This window comes from Tenrec ecaudatus, chromosome 7 (assembly GCF_050624435.1).
Source record: "Tenrec ecaudatus isolate mTenEca1 chromosome 7, mTenEca1.hap1, whole genome shotgun sequence".
Taxonomy (NCBI): domain Eukaryota; kingdom Metazoa; phylum Chordata; class Mammalia; order Afrosoricida; family Tenrecidae; genus Tenrec; species Tenrec ecaudatus.
Window position 1 is genome coordinate 154,113,578 of NC_134536.1, and position 20,183 is coordinate 154,133,760.

At 40.1% G+C, this 20,183-nt stretch overlaps 1 protein-coding gene, 1 non-coding gene and 1 pseudogene across 2 annotated transcripts in view; 1 reads left to right on the forward strand and 2 right to left on the reverse strand.

Moving 5' to 3' along the window:
* WDR64 (WD repeat domain 64) overlaps positions 1 to 20,183 on the reverse strand; it is a 275,642-nt gene that overhangs the window by 30,564 nt on the left and 224,895 nt on the right. Inside the window, exons 23-25 of the mRNA XM_075554137.1 lie at positions 15,521 to 15,630; positions 11,602 to 11,790; positions 7,287 to 7,392 (exon numbers count right to left, since the gene is read on the reverse strand). Of these exons, the coding sequence (XP_075410252.1) occupies positions 7,287 to 7,392; positions 11,602 to 11,790; positions 15,521 to 15,630 (405 nt within the window). The remainder of the gene's footprint in view (positions 1 to 7,286; positions 7,393 to 11,601; positions 11,791 to 15,520; positions 15,631 to 20,183) is intronic.
* Positions 3,576 to 3,739, reverse strand: LOC142454127 (U1 spliceosomal RNA). Its single transcript, XR_012785648.1, has one exon. It is a non-coding gene; the product is annotated as a U1 spliceosomal RNA (small nuclear RNA).
* On the forward strand, positions 8,914 to 10,038 carry LOC142453115 (large ribosomal subunit protein eL8 pseudogene; annotated as a pseudogene).

Genomic DNA, 20,183 nt, shown 5'->3' on the forward strand with positions numbered 1-20,183 from the left:
AAATCTTTACCAGAGCATGCAACGTGGTCTTTCTTCTGGGGAGTTATTGATAGGTTCAAACCACTGATGTGGTGATCAGTTCCATGTTGAACTCACCATGTCACCGGGCCCCTTCACTGACTACTTCAGTATTAAACTTATTTAATGAATAAATACCAAACATAAAAATTGTAGTAAGAAGTAAAACCTTATAATATTGTACATTCGATTGTTTAAAAACAAACGTATTGTTAACAGATTCATTTCAAGCTACAGTTATCCTATGGAAGAGACTAGAATTTCCTCTATATGATTTCCAAGCCTACAATCTTTATGGTCAGTGTGTAACACAGTGATGGATTGCATGTTGGTGTGATGCTGGAAGCTATGTCACTGGTATTTCAAATACCTGCAGGATCACCAATGGTGAAAAGGTTATGGCAGAGCTTCCAGATGAAAAGAAACTAAGAGGAATGAAGAATTAGAACACTTCTGAAAAATTAGCTACTGAAAACCTTACGAATAGCTTTGGAACACATTTAATATAATGCCAACGAGGAACCCGTCAGGTTGGAAGGCACTCAAAATTATTGAGGAAAAGCTGCGTCCCCAAAGTTAACTCTATCTTAGTGACGTAGAGCAAATATTTTGAGATCTTTTGCTGATGTGGCACAACTCAAAAGGAGAAGAGCAAGATGCAAATTTAATAACACGAACACGGGGAGACTTCGGGCAAGATAGCAGACTATGCCGACCCTCAACAATAAAGACACAAACGATCAACTGAAACAGAGATGAATGATCGTCCTTGAACCCCGAGTTTTAGACGGAAAGTTAGGTACTTAATACAAATTAGGAGAAAAAAATGAATGAAAAATCAATGAGAGGCAGAGCATTTTGTTGGTTCAAAGCAGTGATACCATCGTGAACTTTAGGTAACACTATTCACTCAAGACATTAGCCAGATAGCACAAGTGCAAACCAGTGGCTGGTGATAAGAAAGAGGGGGTCCTCCCTTGGATCCCATACCTTCAAGACAATAAGATATAACCCTCACCCACCCAGCTGCCAGTGACTACCTCCATCACACCTGTGGCGAGAGCCAAAACCTTATGATCAGATGTTGGGTGCACTACCTCCAAATATGGAGGTGCATGGACTCTGGACTGTTTTGGTCAGTCCTAGATGAGAAATAATTCCTTCTATAACCACCCACCTTGCCCCCAGTAGCCCATTGGTCCAGAAAGAGTTCCTTCCTGAAAAAAGCACACCAACTTCAATCCCTTACTGATCCAGATGAGATGCCTTTTTGCTTTCTTTTCATTATTTTTTTCTTGCTATTGTTGGCCTGCTTTTACTTGCTTATTCCCCCGTTTTCCACCACTTGTCTGTTAGTTTGTTGTACTGTGGTTTCTTTTGTGTTGCTGTGATGCTGGAAATTCGGTTACTGGTAGCTCAAATTCCAGCACCCTCAGCCAGAGTGCACAGGTGTCAGTCAGTGGAGCTTCCATGCTAAGAACAGAGTAGGAACAGATGGAAAAGAAGCAATTGCCAACTTAGAGGAAGAAGCTGCTGAAAACCTTATGCATGGCACCGAAACATTGTCAGGTACTGAAGGCCTAATGAATAGAAACAGAAGATTGTCAGAGAGAGTGCCAGAGGATGTGCCCCTTGGGATGGAAAGCACTAGAAATATGACTGAGAAGGATCCACTGTCTAAAAGTAGAGTGACATGAATGGAAGAAAGCTGACTTCGCACAGTCAACCATGGTGACATGAATGGAAGAAAGCCTATGGGAGTAAAGCCCCCCAGGATCTTAATTTGCTGATGGAGAACAACTCAAAATGTGAAGAAACAGCTGCAAGCATCAAAGTATGAATCTAGGAAGATTGCAAGTCATCAAAAATGAAATTGAATGCATAAAGATCAATATCCTAGGTGTTGGATAGTTGAATTGGACTGGTATCGGATATTTAGAACTAAAACAATCATATGATTTACTATGCCAGGAATGACACAATTAAGAGAAATGTGATTGCATTCATTGTCAAAAAGGCCACTTCAAGGTATCTTAAAGTACAATGCTACCTGTGATAGGATAATATCTATTTGCCTTCAAGGAAATATAACCAATACAAGTTTTATTCAAACGTATGTACCAATGCTGTCTACAATAAGATTATATATATCTGCCTTCAAGGAAATTCAATCAATACAACAAGTATGATTCAAATTTATGCACTAAACACCAAAGCTAGTGATGCAGACATTGACTTGAATTGATGAAGAGTTCTAACACTGTCTTTATTCTGAAATTGATCAAATATACAATCAAGATGCATTGATAATTATTGGTGATTGGGATGAAAAAGTATGAAACAAAGAGAAAGGAACAGTAGTTGGAAAATATGGTCTTGGTGAGAGAAATGAGGTTGGAGATCCCGTGATAGAATTTTGCAAGACTAATAATTTGCTTATAGCAAATACCCTTTTTCAACAACACCAACAATGAATATACATATGGAATCCTTAAAATGAAACACACAGAAATCAAATTGACTACACCTGAGGAAAGAGCTAATTCAGAAGCTCAATATCAGCATCTAAAATCAGGCCAGGAGTTGACGTGGAACAGACCATCAATTGCTCATATGTAAATTCAGGTTGAAGCTGAAGAAAATTAAAACAAGTCTTCCCAGTCAAAATATGACCTCAAGTCTATCTCACTAGAATTTCAAGAGTATCTCATGAACAAATTTGTTGCCTTGAACATTAATAACAGAAGACCTGAGGAGGTGTGGTAGCACATAAGAAAAATCATTTATGAAGAAAGCAGAAGGGCATTAAAAAGAAAAGAAAGAAAAGATAAAAAGTGGGTGTTACAAGAGACTCTGAAACTTGCTCTTAATCATAGAATATGAGAGGGTACCCCCTCCAAAACAAAAGAAAACAAACAAACAATGGAGCTGTGAGCAGTCAACAACTTGCTGAGTAAGCTCACCCAGTTGTGTCACCTGGGAAATTTCTCTCTGGTCACAGTGAATTTTTTTTCATAATAGCAGTTTCACTCGAACATCACTTTTTGTGATGGCTGATGTAAGAGAACATGTGGCTGTGAAATTTTGCTTCCTGCTCAGGAAAAAGGCCGCAGAAACTGTTGTGATGTTGAACACAGCTTACAAGAATAATGCGATGGGAAAAAACGCAAGTGTACAAGTGGTTTTCGTTGTTTCACAAAATGTGAAATACCGATTGATGACACACCTCTTTCTGGATGTCTGTCAACTTCCTCAACAGTTGAAAATGTCAACAAAATTTGTGCACTTGTGCTCAAAGACTGACAGTGGACCATTGAAGAGATGGGGACGTTTTCTGGGTTATCTTGGAGCTCAGTTCAGTGAATTTTAATGGAAGATTCGGGAATGGCAAGGGTTGCTGTGAAATTTGTGCCTCGGGTTCTGATCCACCAGCAAAAAGAGTGGAAATGTGCCATGCTTTGACAAAACAGATTTGAAAAAAACCAAGACTTTTTCCCCCAAGGTCACTACAGGTGACGAGACATGATGCTATTCTTTTCTTTTTAAAAATTATTTTACAGGGGAGAGCGCAAACGCAGTCCCCCACTACCACAAATCATGCAGTCGAGTTTCCCACATTTGGGGAAATCGCAGGGGTCAGCACACCCGGAGTGCAATGGATCAGCCTCTCCCTGGGAAAACCACCTTCGTGATCATGGTATCTCCCCTGCCAGGTAAGTATGGACATGGTGCTATTCTTACCACCCCCGAAAGCAAAAATCAATCAAGCCAGTGGAAGACTCCATCATCACCTTGCTCCCCCAAACCTTGTCAATTGGAATCAAAGATAAAGACAATGCACTTTTTTTTTTTTAATGTGAGGGAGATAGTGTATTTGGAGTTCGTTCCACAAGCTCAAATTGTTAATCAAGCTATCTATTTAGAGGTTCTGGAAAGATTGTGTAATAGGATGCAACAACAACAAAAAAGACTGATTTGTGGCAGATGGGGACTGATTTTGCCACCATGCCAATGCACTTGTTTATGCAGTCATCTCAGTGCACTAGGTTTTGGCAAAACAGCATGCCTCTCTTGCCTGATGCACCTTACTCACTTGGCCTAGCTCCATGTCACTTTTGGTTTCCACAAAGGAAGAAGGACACGAAAGGACAGCAGTTTAACAATGTAGAAGAGGTGAAGGAAAAAAATGAGGGAGGTGCTGTCAGCCATCCAAACAGATGAGTCTGGAAAAATGTCTCCAAAAATGGAATAGCAGATCTGGCAAATGCATGTGTAATGGAGAGTTCTTTGAGGGTGATAAAGTTACTTTATATAAAAAAAGTTAAATACATAGCTTTGAAAAAAATTCAATTTGGGTGGTGGTGGTGAGAGGTATCCCCTTATAGCTAAGGTAAATGGGAGAAATGATACAGTGAAAGAGCTGAATAGAAACTTTCAAAGGATAACCTGAGAGGAAAAAGTAAAATATTAAAATGAAATGTGCACAGCCCTCTAGTTAGAAAACTAAAAATGAAGATCGTGTTTAGCATGTCTTGAACTGAGAGCACTCAAGAAAAATTGGAGCCCTATTTGAAATATTGGGTAAAATATTGATTGATCGAGGAAGCATCAAAAGAAAATGGAAAGAATAGACAGTCACTGCACCAAAAAGAACATGTCAACAGTTCACGACGTCAAGAGGTGGCATATGAGCAAGAGTCAACGGTGCTTAAGGAAGAAGTTCAAGTTGCACTGAAAGCATTAGCTAAATACAAGGCTCCAGGTGTTAATGATCACCAACTGAAACACTTCATCAAGCTGATGAAGCAATAAAAGCAATTACTCATCTACGCCAGGAAATTTGGAAGAGAGCTGCTTGGTCAACTGAGTGAAAGAGATCCATATTTGTACCCACTCCAAAGAAAGATGACCCAACAGAATGATCAAATTATAGAACAGCAGCATTAATATCCTATGCAAGTAAAAATTTGCTGAAGATCATCCAATAAGGGTTGCCGTAGTACATGAACAAGGAGCTGCCAGAGATTCGGGTCAGATTTAGAAGAGGATGTGAAACAAGGGAGTTCATTACTGATGTCAAATGAATTTTGGCTGAGAGAAGAAGATACAGGAAAATTGTTTATTTTTCTTTTATTTTCTACGCCAAGGCTTTTGACCGTGTGGATCATAATAAACTACGGCTAGTCTTGAGAAGAATGGGAATTCCAGAACCCTTCCTTGTGCTTATGTGGAACTTGTACCTGGATTCAGGAAGTTGTGAGAACAAAACAAGGGAACACTGCATGGTTTAAAATCAGGAACATGTGTGTTAGGGTTGTATCCTTTCACCTTACTTGTTCAATCTGTATCCCTACACACATCCCTCGATGCTTTACTATGTCGTCTCTGCACAGAGCAGCTTCCTACATGACAGCTGCCTTCATGGGTCTCCAACATGAAACTAGAGCTGAGGATATTGCAGTGAGTGATACTTGATTGATCTGCCATCAAGAATCTTGTATTGTGGTTTGGAGTACAGGTTCCACCCAAATTCGAAGTTCAGACATCTGTTTGGAGGCGTCTCCTCACCCACAGGGCTGTGGAAGCACTTTAGAGTTCACACTGTCTGTCACCAGGTCAGAAACCCGTGGAAACAGGTAAAATCAGGTCAGGTGATATGCCACAACTCAAGCTCCCCAAACTAGAGGTCAGGTAGAGGCAAGCCAGATGCAGGTTTCCCTATTTACTTGTGTATTTAATATGTAAAGGATCATGACAAACTACGGATAACATGACACAGAATGGGAATTTCCAAGCACTTAATTAGGCTCACATAGAACCTGAACATAGATGAGGTGACAGCCATTTGAGCAGAAGAGGGGTTTATTGGATGGTTTCAAAATAAGGAAATATGTGTTGGTAGTTACCTTTCACTATACTTGTTCAATATTGTATGTTGATTAAATAATCCAAGAAGCTGGACTGTATAAAGAACATGAACATATCATTGGCAATCTACAACATGCAACGACACAACCTTGCATGATACAAGAGAAGAGGACTTGAAACACATACTGATGAAGGTGAAAGGCTACAGATTTCAAAATGATTACACCACAACAAAGAGAAAACAAAAATCTTCCCGACTGGACCCATAAGCAGCATCATGGTAAATGAAAACAAGTCTGAGATTGTCAACAATGTCATTGTTCTTTGACCCACAATCAGCGATGATGGGATCAGTAATCAAGGACTCCAACAACACATTGCATTGGCCATATCTGCTACACAACACCTCTTTAACATATTAGTAAGCAAAGATGTTGCGCTCAGGACTAAGGTGGGCCTGCCCCCAGCCACGGTATTTCCCGTTGCCTCATATGCATGCAAAAATCAGACTATGAATAAAAAAGACCAGAAAGGAATTGATGCCTTTGAATTGGCAAAGAATAGTGAGCATATGGCAGATGACCAAAAGAATGGGTAAATCTCTCTTGGCAGAATAATATAGTCATATAAGCGGAGGAGTTGGACTTAATTTCATTTACTTTGAACATGCTATCAGGAGGGACCAGTCCGTGGTCCCTTGAGTATGTTGCTGAAAAAAAGAGGAAGATCCCTAATGAGATTCAATGGCTGCCACATGACTCAAGTGTAACAAGGATTGTGCGGACCAGTCCACCTTTCATTTTGTTGTACACTGTGTCACTATGAGTCATCACCACCTCGATGGCATCTAACAATAACAATCCCCAATCCATCTCCATCTATCCAAGTCCTTCCTACTTGTCGCTGTGCACCGCGTACAATTAACAAAGGAATGCAGCACTGCCGACAGTAGTTTGAGACCCACAAGATGTATCGAACTCAGGATCTTCAGGACCATATTCTAAAAAACGTAATGCTATCGAGTCGATGCTGACTCATAGTGACCTTTTTGAACAGGATAGAACGATGCCTGTGAATTTCCAAGACTGTAGCTCTTTATGGCAGTAGAAAACCCCTGTCTGTCTCCCGAGGGACAACTAGTGGGTTTGAACTGCCAATCTTGCAGTTAGCAGCCCAACACATGACACCACCAGAATGACAAGATAATCTACATAACTCAATATAAACACACAAATATTATTTTTTCTTGTGAGTTAGGTGAACGTTAACTAATATTGTTTAAGCCACTAAGTTTGTGATAATTTGCTAGAGCGGTAGTGAAGCACAAACAGACGGGATCACTGGGTATATTTAAATTCCAGGAAAGAAAAGCAAAGTGTGTTTTTGTTTGTTTAAGATACCTTGGGTGAGGACAGAGACTTGAAAAACTTAAAATCCTGTTCCATTTCAAAGGCCTTGGGAGGTGTACGCTTGAAAAGCAAAGACATTGAGCTCATTTTTCTCCATCTGTGTATAAACATATTAGAAAAATATTAATGATATGGTCTCATCTTTTATTCGACTAACCAAATATTCATCTGTCGTCTCATTCTCAAATTCCCTGACTCTTTTGGCAGCAGCTAGAAGCATACTGCCTCTGTACTTGATTCATATTCCATCTGGCTTCCTTGATATTCCTCTACCAAAGACATTTCTAGTGAGTCTGAACATTCCATGTAGTTAAATTCATTAGTAGCTATCAGGGCAGGGGAAAATCTGTTACAAAACCCACATATGCCTTTTATGAGGCTCAGTATATCTGCTGTTGTAATTATTAGGTTCAGTCAAGTGGGTGCTGACTCATGTTTACCCTATGTATGACCAAACACGACCCAGTTCTGTGCCATCCTCAAAACTGTTGTCATGTATATATACCATAGTGAATGAAGGGGGAAGTGCAGTGTGGAGACCCGAGGCCCAAATGTCGACCACTGGAGATCCCCTCATAGAGGGGTTTAGGAGAGGAGATGGGTCAGTCAGGGTGCGATGTAGTACCGATGAAGAATACAGCTTTCCCCCAGATCCTGGATGCTTCCTTCCCCCAACTACCATGATCCGAATTCTACCTTGCAGGACTGGATAGGGCAGAGGTTGTACACTGGTGCCTATGGGAGCTGGAGGCACAGGGAACCCAGGGTGGATGATACCTTTAGGACCAGGGGTGTGAGGAGCGATGCTGGGAGAGTGGAGGGTGAGTGGGTTGGAAAGGGGGAACTGATTACAAGGATCCACATGTGACCTTCTCTCAGGGAGATGGATGGCAGAGAAGGGGGGGAAGGGAGACTCCGGATAGGGCAAGATATGCCAAAATAACAATCTGTGGATTATCAAGGGTTCATGAGGGAGGGGGGAGTGGGGAGGGAGGGGAAAAAAAAGAGGACCTGATGTGGAGGGCTTAAGTGGAGAGCAAATGCTTTGAGAGTGATTAGGGCAAAGAATGTATGGATGTGCTTTATACAATTGATGCATGTATATGTGTGGATTGTGATAAGAGTTGTATGAGCCCCTAATAAAATGTAAAAAACGAAAAGGAAAAAAAAAGAAAATGATGAGGGCAAAGAATGTACAGATGTGCTTTATACAATTGATGTATGTATATGTATGGATTGTGATAAGAGTTGTATGAGCCCCTAGTAAAATGTTTTTAAAAAAACTGTTGTCATGTTTGAACCCATGGCTGCAGCACAGCATCAATCCATCTCAGGCAGGTCTTCCTGCTGTCTTTCACTTTACCAAACAAGATAATCCTTTTCCAGGGGCTGATCTCTCCCGATAAAATGTCAGACATTTGTGAGACAAAGCCTAAGGAGCATCACTTCTAAGGAGCATTCTGGCTGTACTTCTCTCTCCCAAGACAGATTTTTTCTTTGTTTCGGCAGTCCATGGAAGTTTCAATATTTTTCACCAGCACCAAATGTGTGGACTCTTTGTTGGTCTTCCTTAGTCAATGTCCAATGTTCGCATGCATGTGAAGTGACTGACAATGCCATGGCTTGGGTGAGGCACGCCTTATTCAAAATAATAGCCTTGCTTTTCAACACTTTTTAAGTGGTCTTGGGTGGCAGATTTGGTCTCTTGACTGCTGCTTCCATGAGCATTGGCTGTGGATCCAGGCAAGATGAAATCTTTGATAACTTCAATCCTCCTAACTGAATAAATTAGAATGCATTATGCTAAATACTTATCCCAGATGCACTGCCATTGAGTTGATTGTGGCTCATAGCAGGACCCGTTGAGACAATAGAACTGCTCCTTTGGATTTCTGAGACTTTATCTTTTTAAAGGAGCAGAAAGCATCATCTTTCACCTGCACAGCGGCTGGTGGGTCCAAACCACTGACCCTGTTGCTAGCAGCTCATTATTTACCCACTGCTCATGATCAACTCTCCCTTGACCAACAAACAAACCCAGGAAATGGACATATGCATTTTAAACACTAGAGCTGTCTCTCTTCCTTAAAAATGATCTAGCTCTCATGGAAAGAAAAGGCCAAGATTTAGAAGGTGGCCCCTGGGCCCCCAGTCATCAAGAAGTAGGAGACCAAGAAGGTGGTGAATCTCCTGTTTGAAGAGGCCCAAGCACTTTGGCATTGGGCAGGTCACCCAGCCCACGAGGGATCTCACTTGCTATGTCAGATGGGCCCAGTATATCTGGATGCAGCAGCAGGCAATCCTCTACAGGAGGCTGGAAGTGGCCCCTTCCATCAACCAGTTCACTCAGGCCCTGAATCGCCCACAGGTATAGACCCACAGGTATAGGTCAAGGACAAAGCAGGGAAAGAAGCAGAAATTGCTGGCGCAGGTAGAGATTAAAGCTGCTGGCAAAGGGAATGTCCTACCAAGAGACTACCCATCCTGCAGTCAGGGTCAATACTGTCACCACACTGGTGAATAACAAGAAGTTTCAGCTGGTGGTCCACGATGTGGACTTCATCATGCTGGTGGTCTTCCTGCTATCCTGATGTCATAAAATGGGGTGACTCAAGTCACAAAGACCCGTACCACTTTCACCTTCACATTGGTGAACTTGGAAGACAAAGGAGCTCTGTTTAACTTGGTGGAAGCCATCAGGACCAAGTGCAATGACAGTTGGGATGTAATCTGTCATCGCTGAGGCAGCAAAATTCTGGGTCCCAAATCAGTGGTTTGCATGACCATGCTGGAAAAGGTCAATGCCATGGGATTTGCCACCAAGCTGGCTAGTGCACATGGCTGGTTTTCTGTGCATAAATATAAAATTAGCAATTTATAAATTATCAAGGGTTCATAAGGGAAAAAGGTAGGGGAGGGGGAAATGAGCTGATACCAAGGGCTCAAGTAGGAAGAAAATGTTTTGAAAATGATGATGGCAACCTATGACACAATGGGTGGATGTATGGATTGTGATAAGAGCTGTAAGAGCCCCCCCCCCCCGAAAAAGAGCACATGAGAACACAAAATAATTAATTAATTCTTCAGCCTTGCTATATTTGCCATGATGACATGGGGTATGCGTATCTCTGAGGGTCAATGAAAGAAAGCATTTATTGAGAGCTGTCTGGAGGTTGAGTGTCTGTAATCTGTGTGGCAGTCCAATTGGGAAAGCCCAGGAACTGAATCAGCTGGCTTACTGGGAAAGAAGGCATGCTCTGTGAGTAGCGAACTTTATTCCTACCACATGGCCCACCAGGACCCCTTGAAAACGCACTTTCTGTATCTTCCCAGTTTTCAGCTAATAAATGTGCCATATCCAATGTTTAATTTTATTATCATATGGGGCCTCTCTACCTTGTTTCCTTTCTACCATTCTATTGAAACTTTCTTTTCTCTTGACTTTATATCATGTCACCCTTTCCAAGTATTCTTTCCAACAACCTGGTTCTTCGTTGTCAATCTTTTACACTGTTTTCTCTTCCTTGATCAATATTGCTTGAAAGAATGTTGCTTCTTAACATCTTCCTTGGTTTTCTGCCTTTCTTACTTTATACACATGATTGAGCGACTTATCTAAGTGAAAATATACTTTCCCGGTGACTCCAAAATTCCTTAGTTTTTTGTTTTTCTTATTTTATATATATGATCAGAGTGACTTATTTAAGTGAAAAACTACTATGCTGATGACTTCAAAATTTTTATCTATAGCTCTGACCTCTTTTGGAAGCTTCTGACAGGTCTATTGCAGTGCTCATGAAATACCTTCCGTTTGTTGTCCCACACACCTCAGACTCTAATCTGTCCAACACCAAATTAAGGATCCTTTTCTTCAGACCTATTTTTACTTTTGTAAATCCTGCTATAATGAATCTTATAAAAATTTAAATTATTTTGTTGGTACATAAAAATTCCATTCTGATGATTCCTGTAAGTTTCTCTTGCTATCTTTCCAATCATATCCTCCCCCACTGAAGTTCAAGCTTCAAAATAATGTATGAACTATTCACAGTCTTTCATGCATCCACAGTCTATGCTTAGGCAATAGCCTCTTTGGTTTTCTTTATTTGAAGAAATGCTATTCCTCTTTCTGTGATTAGCCAAAGAATGAAATGTTCTCAGCAGCATTACTATAGTGGATTATAATCTGGGTAGTTCTCCCTTCCAATAGACTAAATAATTCAATTCCCCATGCCCAGTACAGTGTCACAATATCAATATAGTTTCATTCTTGTCTGGCCATATACATAAAGGCCAATGGTCTTACCTTTCCCGGTCAAATATCAGAGGATATTCATATTTTTGCTTCTTCTCTATGAACTTACTTTCTTCTTTAATTTCTATGGGGTATTCATTAACATCACAAGGTAAAATGAAATCAGTTGTATGTGAAAAATCAAATATCCTTCGCTGTCCAAAATATCCACAGTAATGACCATTGAGGGCCTGCCAGAGCCTAAGTGAAGACAAATGCAGAGAAAAAAAGGTCATTGAGGAATTGAGTGGAAGTTATTTTGTTCACTGAATCACTTTATATAAGTTTTAACTGGTCTACCAGGGGCATGAACCATACGTCCAGGGCTTTTCTAATTAAGTGCTGTGGGCTTAATTGCTAGAAGCATTTTCATTAGTTAGAACTTTAATTGTCCAAATCCAATAGGGGAATGTCAGTGTTTGAATCTATGCATCTAATACTCATTTGTCAAAATCAGGAAACAAGAATATATTTTTCTAGACAACACTGGCCATTTAAGCTAATTAGAACCCACTGGACAGCTTAGAAATTGAATTAAGCTTTGGAATGGGTTCACTCTCAGTATCGGCATTAGTAGAGCTTATAGGAAACATGTAGAAATGCTTTTACTATTATCAAAGATGGCCCAATCTTTATCCTCAATTCTTATTATTGTGAAAACACCATCATAATTTAGACCATGGAGTTCTCAAATCGAATGGTAAAATAATGCAAATCTATATGCATTATTCATCATCAAGTTGCTCAAAGACGTATTTCTGAAATGCCCAAATAGTTTAAAACTAGAAGAGTATCATTAGTACACGTCATAATGTCTTGTGCAATTAATATGAATGTGTTTTATCCTTGACATAGATCAAGGATATATTTATAAATTTTATTGGAGGCTCTTACAGCTCTTATAGCAATCTATACATTAATTGTATGAAGCACATTTGTACACATGATGCCATCCTCATTTTCAAACATTTTATTTCTACTTGAGCCCTTGGTATGAGCTCCACTTTTTAGCTCCCCCCAACCATGACCCCTTGATGACTGATAAATAATTATTATCATCATATCTTACACTGTTCACTGCCCCGACATGCTATAATTCCCTTCCTGGTGTCACTACAAAATAAAACGGACCAGCGCTTTAGACATTAGAAATTCCAACAGTCATAGGGGTAAGACACTAACTCAAAACAGTTAAATATGTATTACTCTGGTCTCACTTCAGACAAGAACTGAAGAAACGTCTGATCTTGTTTTGCAGGGCTTACTATTCCATGTGGAACCCACCCAAGTAACTGGCCTTGACTTTCTGACTCATTTCCTGCTCTCCACCTCTGGATCCCAAAGAACAACAAAATGCTGATTCATAGAGACCCTGTAGAATAAGGTAGAACTGCTTAGACTTTCTAAGACTATCAATATTTATGGGAGCATACAGCCTCATTTTTTTTTCCTGAAGAGTGGCTGGTGAGTTTGAACTACCAACCTTGGGGCTACTGTTTATCATCAGATCAGTTCCAACTTAGAGTGATCCTGTAGGACAGGGTAGAACTTCCCCTATGAGTTTCTGAGACTTTAACTTTTCATGGGAGTAGGTAGCCTTAGCATTCTCTTGTGAAGTGGTGGGTTTGGGGCTGCTAGCCCAACATTTAACCCATTATGCCACCAATGTCTTAAGTTATACTGAATCTCACTACGCCACTCTGAAATTTTGTCTTTAGACTGGCCCATTCCTTGTTGATGATTTAAATCTTAATTGGACAAAGGTTGTAGTTTAGTTGTGGTGAGCTTCGTTCCAAGATTGCTATTAATAAAGATAAGAAATGATAATCCTTCAGTGGCAGGAATCATAATTTCTACATAGCAACAATAACTGGTTTGAACAGTAAATGATAAAAGGTGCAGGTACACAAGGTGTAGTTAGGTGACCAGATGTACCGTTTTTGGCAGGACAGTCCCAATTTTTAACAAATTTTCCCATGTCCCACGACGTTTTTAAAAAGTCCCGATTTTTGGAAAGAATGCATGCGGTTTTCGGCTGCCATGTGGCTATTTCACCAGGATATGAGTTTTATCAATGGTGTCCTGCTTTACCAATGTTAAAATCTGGTCACCTAATCAGTATTGTGTGTGTGTGCCCTAGTGTGCACAAGTGCCATTTGTTCCCAAGTTCACATGTCTGCTGTTAGAGACGCGAGGCAGAGACCAAAGGGATCAAATCATGAATCACTTTTTAAAAGATGAAACTTTATGTTCCGAGAAAGCAGCTCTATTTGATCCCAGTAGGACCTACCCCAGAGACTCATCTTGAACTCTGCATTCCTAAAAGTGCGCCCCCATTCTTCTACACTCTATAATGCTACCTCTTTGACTTCTTTCTTTCTTTCTTAATGAATGACACAAACCTTAATGAATGACCATTCTTACATCTCTTATCACCCCTTTCCAGTTAAAGTTCACTGCTTATTACTTGTGCTTCCTAAAGAGCTTTCAAATCCATGTCACCTATTTTCATTACTATTCTCACTGCCTAGCAGGAACTGTTATATTTCACAGATTCCGAGCTGTTTTTTCTTGATTCCACTTTTGAGGCCCTGTGATCCATCCTCCTGCACTTTATCTTTTAAAGACGTAAATTAAATCTCATAACTTTCTCACCAGATAAAGACCTATATCTTTCACAATGCCTAATCAACATGCATGACCTGGGCTCCACCTAACTCTAGCTTCAAACTCACACAGCTAATTAATTCCCAGAGCCAATATTAGAACCAAAGACTATTGAATTCCAGTTCAGTGTCTTTTAAACAAAATAAAATACTGCTTATTTTCAAATTTATTATGTTTGAGCTCTCAAATACACCACGAAGCCTTGCCACTTCTCTTGATTTTACCTAGAAGATAATACCATTAACATAATTTTAGGAAATAATATGTAATAAGTATTTTCTCAAAAAATGTTCTGACATTTCTTTCTCTATGTGCCTTTTTGTATTTTGTACATACGTGTTAAGCATAATCTAGGTAGTTAAAAAAACAAGTAGGATTTGTAGAATCAATCACATCATCAATGAAATACTTAGTTCAATTTTACCTTTTTAAAGATTTTTCCCCTATTCTTTTTCTATGACTTCTGACCCCATTTTCCCTTCTGTGGCTTCTCCTGGACGTAAGTATATCTTTCTGGGCTTACTCTTTTGCTTAATTCTTTTGCAAGTCTGGATAGAGCAGAGGTTGTACACTGGTACAGATAGGAACTGGAAACACAGGGAATCCAGGGCGGATGATACCTTCAGGACCAGGGGTGTGAGTGGAGATACTGGGAGGGTAGAGGGAGAATGGGTTGGAAAGAGGAAACCGATTACAAGGATCTACATGGGACCTCCTCCCTGTGGGATGGACAACAGAAAAGGGGGTGAAGGGAGACGTCGGACAGGGCAAGATATGACAAAATAATAATTTATAAATTATCAAGGGCTCATGAGGGAGGGGGGAGCGGGGAGGGAGGGGATAAAAAGGAGGACTTGATGCAAAGGGCTTGAGTGGAGAGCAAATGTTTTGAAAATGATGAGGGCAAAGAATGTACAGATGTGCTTTACACAATTGATGTATGTATGGATTGTGATAAGAGTTGTATGAGCCCCTAATAAAACGTTTTGTTTTTTAAAAATAATTCTACAAAGCCCACTTTTCTTAGATGTATTCACGAACTTTTCTAACACAGAGATAAGGGTTATATGAGAAGGTACCACTTTTGGACACAGAAAATAATTCTGAAACTCTGGCTATCTTCTCAAAGCTTTTTAAACAACTACTGCCCACCCCCATTTGTGGGGGAAAAATGAAAACGAATTTAGGCTCTATAGTTAAATTTTAGCTAAAATCCTCTACTCCTTGTATTTTAACCCTGCGCTCACAGGGTGAAGGTCCGTACCTTACTGAGCCATCGATGGAAGCAGTCAGCACCACTTGCTTGTCTTCTATGTAGATTAACTGAACAATTTCTAAAGCATGAGCACGCCAGGAAAGAAGCTGCTTGAATTTCTAAATAGCAACAATAAAACATAGCCCTTGGAATAAGTGTGAACTAATCCAAATTCAATTTTGAATAATATCGTCTTTATAGAGCCAAGCAGAAAGTGCATGGTACAGACTTCTGTACATGATCAGTATGTATAGTTAAATCCTTACCCTCAGTTAGCAATCTTCTTGCAGCTACTCCTCAGGCGAAAGAATGCATTTTCTACTCCAGTAAAGAGTTACAGTCTTGGAAAGCCACAGGACAGTTCGCCCCCGCCCTGCAGAGTTTCTCTGAGTCTGCATAGACTCAATGGCATTTTGAGACTTACTTTTAACTAACATTCCATCTCTGAAGATTAATTAGTTAATTCATCTGAAGCATTATTAATCCATTCTTTACACCATGTATAGAAACAAACACCAGATAGATCAAAGACCTAAATATAATTCACATAATTGTTAAGACCATCAATGAATACATAGGGAGAAACTTAAAGACTCAAATACAAGGCTTAAACATACTACTGAATAAATGAAAAATACCCATAATATAAAATAAAAAACTGGGACCTACTAAACACACATTTATGCACAACAAAAGACTTCATCCAAAGGTCAGCAGAGAACCCTCAGGTTGGAAAAAAAATTCAGTTATAATATAGCAGGTAAAGGCATGAATTATTAAAGGGTAGGGAGGACAGAAAATGGAGGGTTTAGAATGAAAATAAATAAAATTATTGCTTCATAGGGGAAAAAACCCAAACAAACCCAGATTCCTTGCCCGTCTATTCTAAATATTAGTCTGAGTGGCTACAATATTAAGAAGAGTAAAACCGAAGTGGACCTGGAGTCTTTAATGACATATAAGTAAGTTTTTTTCAAGCATAAAACAATATTTATTTATCTGTACATCATTGTCTTAAGCTGAGTTCTGTAGAGAAGCAAAATTCATTACATATATATTATATTCATTCAGATTTTTAACAAAAGTAAAACACAATTCCCTCTCAATTTCTTAGCCTTCTAACTTAGTAATTCCTTTTAATTGCTCTTATAAAGATTAATAATATATTTTAGAATTGGGTTGCTACAGTTTTCCATCAGCTTTAATCATAGAGCATAATACTAAGAGACATACTAAGGAATCTCCTATAACCCAGTCATATTCTTCTTTGCATTAGATTAATCCAATTTCCACTTGGCAATCAGGAGTAGTTTCACCAGCCAAATTAATCCGTTTTTCTATGGATCCAGAAGCATGATCTACATGATATGGATGAGTGGCATTCTTACCTTCCTCTTCAATGGACTAAATATTGTGTCTCCAGGTGAGAGTATTACTGCTTTTAAAACTATGGCCTCCAGACCCATTGAACGTAGGGTCCTAGGGACTGCAAACAAAAATTTTGTGCATAGCTCACTAGGGGTAATAATACGTCATGTCACTCCCGTTTCTACAATTTGGTTCCTGTACCCATGAAGTAGAGAAACAAGGGGCAAAGGGAGAAACAACACTGGCTGCCAGTTTAGCATATAATGCAGTCACCTAGAGAACATTGCCCCAATCCTGCAAAGTATCCTCATGTAGCTAGTGCCATAGTTGTGTCTTCAGTAGGCCAGTGAGGGAGAGATAAGATGACAACCCACAGACACAACCTGTCCAATCCCTCTAAAATAGAGACCAGACAAAACAGAGAGATATGTGCAGAGATGATACTCCTGGACCTTTCAACAGGAGAGGAGATCGAGAATAAGATAAAATAGCAACTGGAAGGAAGACAATAAAAACAGTGGTGAAGGAGAGGTAGTGAGGGGCCCCATCCTGCGTCTGTCCATTATGGAGCACATAATGCTGCACACATTGGGGCAAGGAGGACTCAAGTCAGTATTGGGACAGAGACACAGCGTGGCCAGAACCTAAGTGAAACAAACTGAGCAGAGTACAGGCTGGATCTGGGAGAGGAAAATGTGGTAACATAGGCAAGGATTGTCATGGCATACAGGACTATGGAGCAAAGTGGGAGCCAGTAAAAGGGTCAACATGACTCATTAGACGAGAGCCCCAAACATATACATATTGATGTATGTCTTTGTATGGATTGTGATAAGAGTTGTATGAGCCCCTAATAAAATGTAAAAAAAAGAAAAGAGGAGAGAAAAAAAGAAAATGATTAGGGCAAAGAATGTACAGAAGTGCTTTATACAATTGATGTATGTATATGTATGCATTGTGATAAGAGTTGTATGAACCCCTAATAAAATGTAAAAAAAAAGAAAAGAAAAGAAGAGAGGCCCTGTAATCAGGGATCCACATGTGACCTCCCTGGGAGATGGACGGCAGAGAAGCGGGGGAAGGGAGACTCCGGATAGGACAAGATATGACAAAATAACTATGTATAAATTACCAAGGGCTCATGAGGGTGGGGGGAGTAGGCAGGGAGGGGGAAAAAAAAGAGGCTCTGATGCAGAGGGCTTAAGTGGAGAGCAAATGCTTTGAAAAGGATGAGGGCAAAGAATGTACGGATGTGCTTTATACAATTGATGTATGTATATGTATGGATTGTGATAAGAGTTGTATGAGCCCCTAATAAAATGTAAAAATAAAAAGAAAATGATGATGGAAATGTATGTACAAATGTGCTTGAAACAATTGATGTATGAAATGTTATGAGCTGTAAGAGCCCCCAATAAAATGATTTTTAAAAAAAGAGAGAGCCCCAGACATTTGGGTTGAGGGCCCAAATGGAGAAGGCTTGTGGAGTGGCAGTTGGAGATGCTGGATTCCAGGCAACTTCCCTCCAACCCCCACACCAGGGAGTCTGCGCAGGAATTGGATAATTGCCTGTTCCTGTCCCAAAGTGTATAAAGGTTGAAACCAGTTCGACTAAGACCTTTTATTTAAAGGTAATGTCTTAAAAGCAAGCAAACAAACAAACAAACAAAAGAAACAACTTCTGACCTGTCAGGGTATACCAGCCCCTAACACATCATCACGGGTTCCGTAGGCACAATTGTACAACGATAATAAGTACAGATTATAGTAAAATCATAGAGAGCATGAGAGGTAGAAAAGAGATTGAAATAATGAAATCAGACACATTTCATGGTAGCATGCTCACCTCAGCCTCACTTGGTGGTCCACGTGGAGATACAAAGAGATTTATTGCTAACCAAGGCTTTTACATTCTCTGGGGATGTACAAGCCCCCTAATTACAGGTGAAGACATATGTCACAGGAAAGGTTTGTGCTATAGGTAATACAGTAGTGGGAGGGGGTGATCTAGGGGTATCCAAATAATAGGAAGGGGAGGTAATAGGGGTACACATGTGACAAGATGGGCGGATCCTAGATTCAGGATGGCAGCTTAACTTTGGATGTCACTGAGCCCCTTTGAGCTGTTCTCTGGCCCACCATAGAAACCATTGTCAGTAGGGTATAAACCCACCCTGCAGGGACCAAAGTGATGGCCGCAAGCCTTTATGGAGACATAGTCCAGTTGTCGTTAACAGCAGGGAGTGGGCCCTACCTGTGGTGGGACCAGACAGTAGTCTGGCAACTGACTCCCTTCAGGGAGGTAGCTTGACAATCATTTACCATTAGCTGCAAACAGTGTCCTAAGGCTAGCATATATTTGGGGGTGACAACTTGGGAGAAATCTTTCTGTTTCCCACACCTGACTTTCCTATCATATCTTCCTGATGACCAGGGATTAGTCTCTCCCACATTCTGACTAATCCAGTGGCAAGGGAAAACCCCCACTTTCTTGATGCCTAACAGGTATGCTCCACAGCCACCATATGCTAGCATCAGTTCCCAAATGAACCAAGCAACATGGCACATCCCAACTCTTGTACCAAGTTTCCGCTGCCAGGCTCCTGCCCCAAAGCCAGCAACAAGCCAACGCAAACTCTGGAGGAAAGAAGAATGAAGAAAATGGAAGCTACATGGAAGCAATTAATCCAATGAATTAATGGACCATGTAAGTATCAGTTTCTACAACCCTGGGACAAGAAAAACTAACAAGGTGGTGTCCAGCCATTATCACAACTGCTCTGAAAGGGCTCATGTTAGAAGCCTTCTCTGAATAGTCTTCCTTTATAGAGTGAGAGCTAAATATAAGGGGAAATACTCAAAATCATCAAAAACACAAGGTGTATTGGTCAAATAGAGACTGGTGGAATCCAAGTCATGGCCTTTCATATTTGACGTAGTTATCAATCAGGTTTGGAAATGAATTAACAGCAGTGGCTTAATTTTCCAACAAAACCATAAAACAGTCCATTGAGACTAACCAGTGAGGTATGCACACCTCAACATAATCAACCACTTGAGATCCAAGGGGGAGCATTTACTTGGGACAAAGCTCAGAAGGATTAAAAAAGAGGACTAGAAAGAGGAAACAGGAAGGAAGTAGAATATGCATTGTAAGACAATAGGGATTGTAATCAATGAAATGAAACAAAAGGTGTATGAATTGTTGAATGCAATACTCATATCTCCAAACTTTCAGTTAATTCACAGTAGAAAATAAAAAAAAAATACTGAGGCAGAATGAATGAAGGCAGCTTGCAAGAAC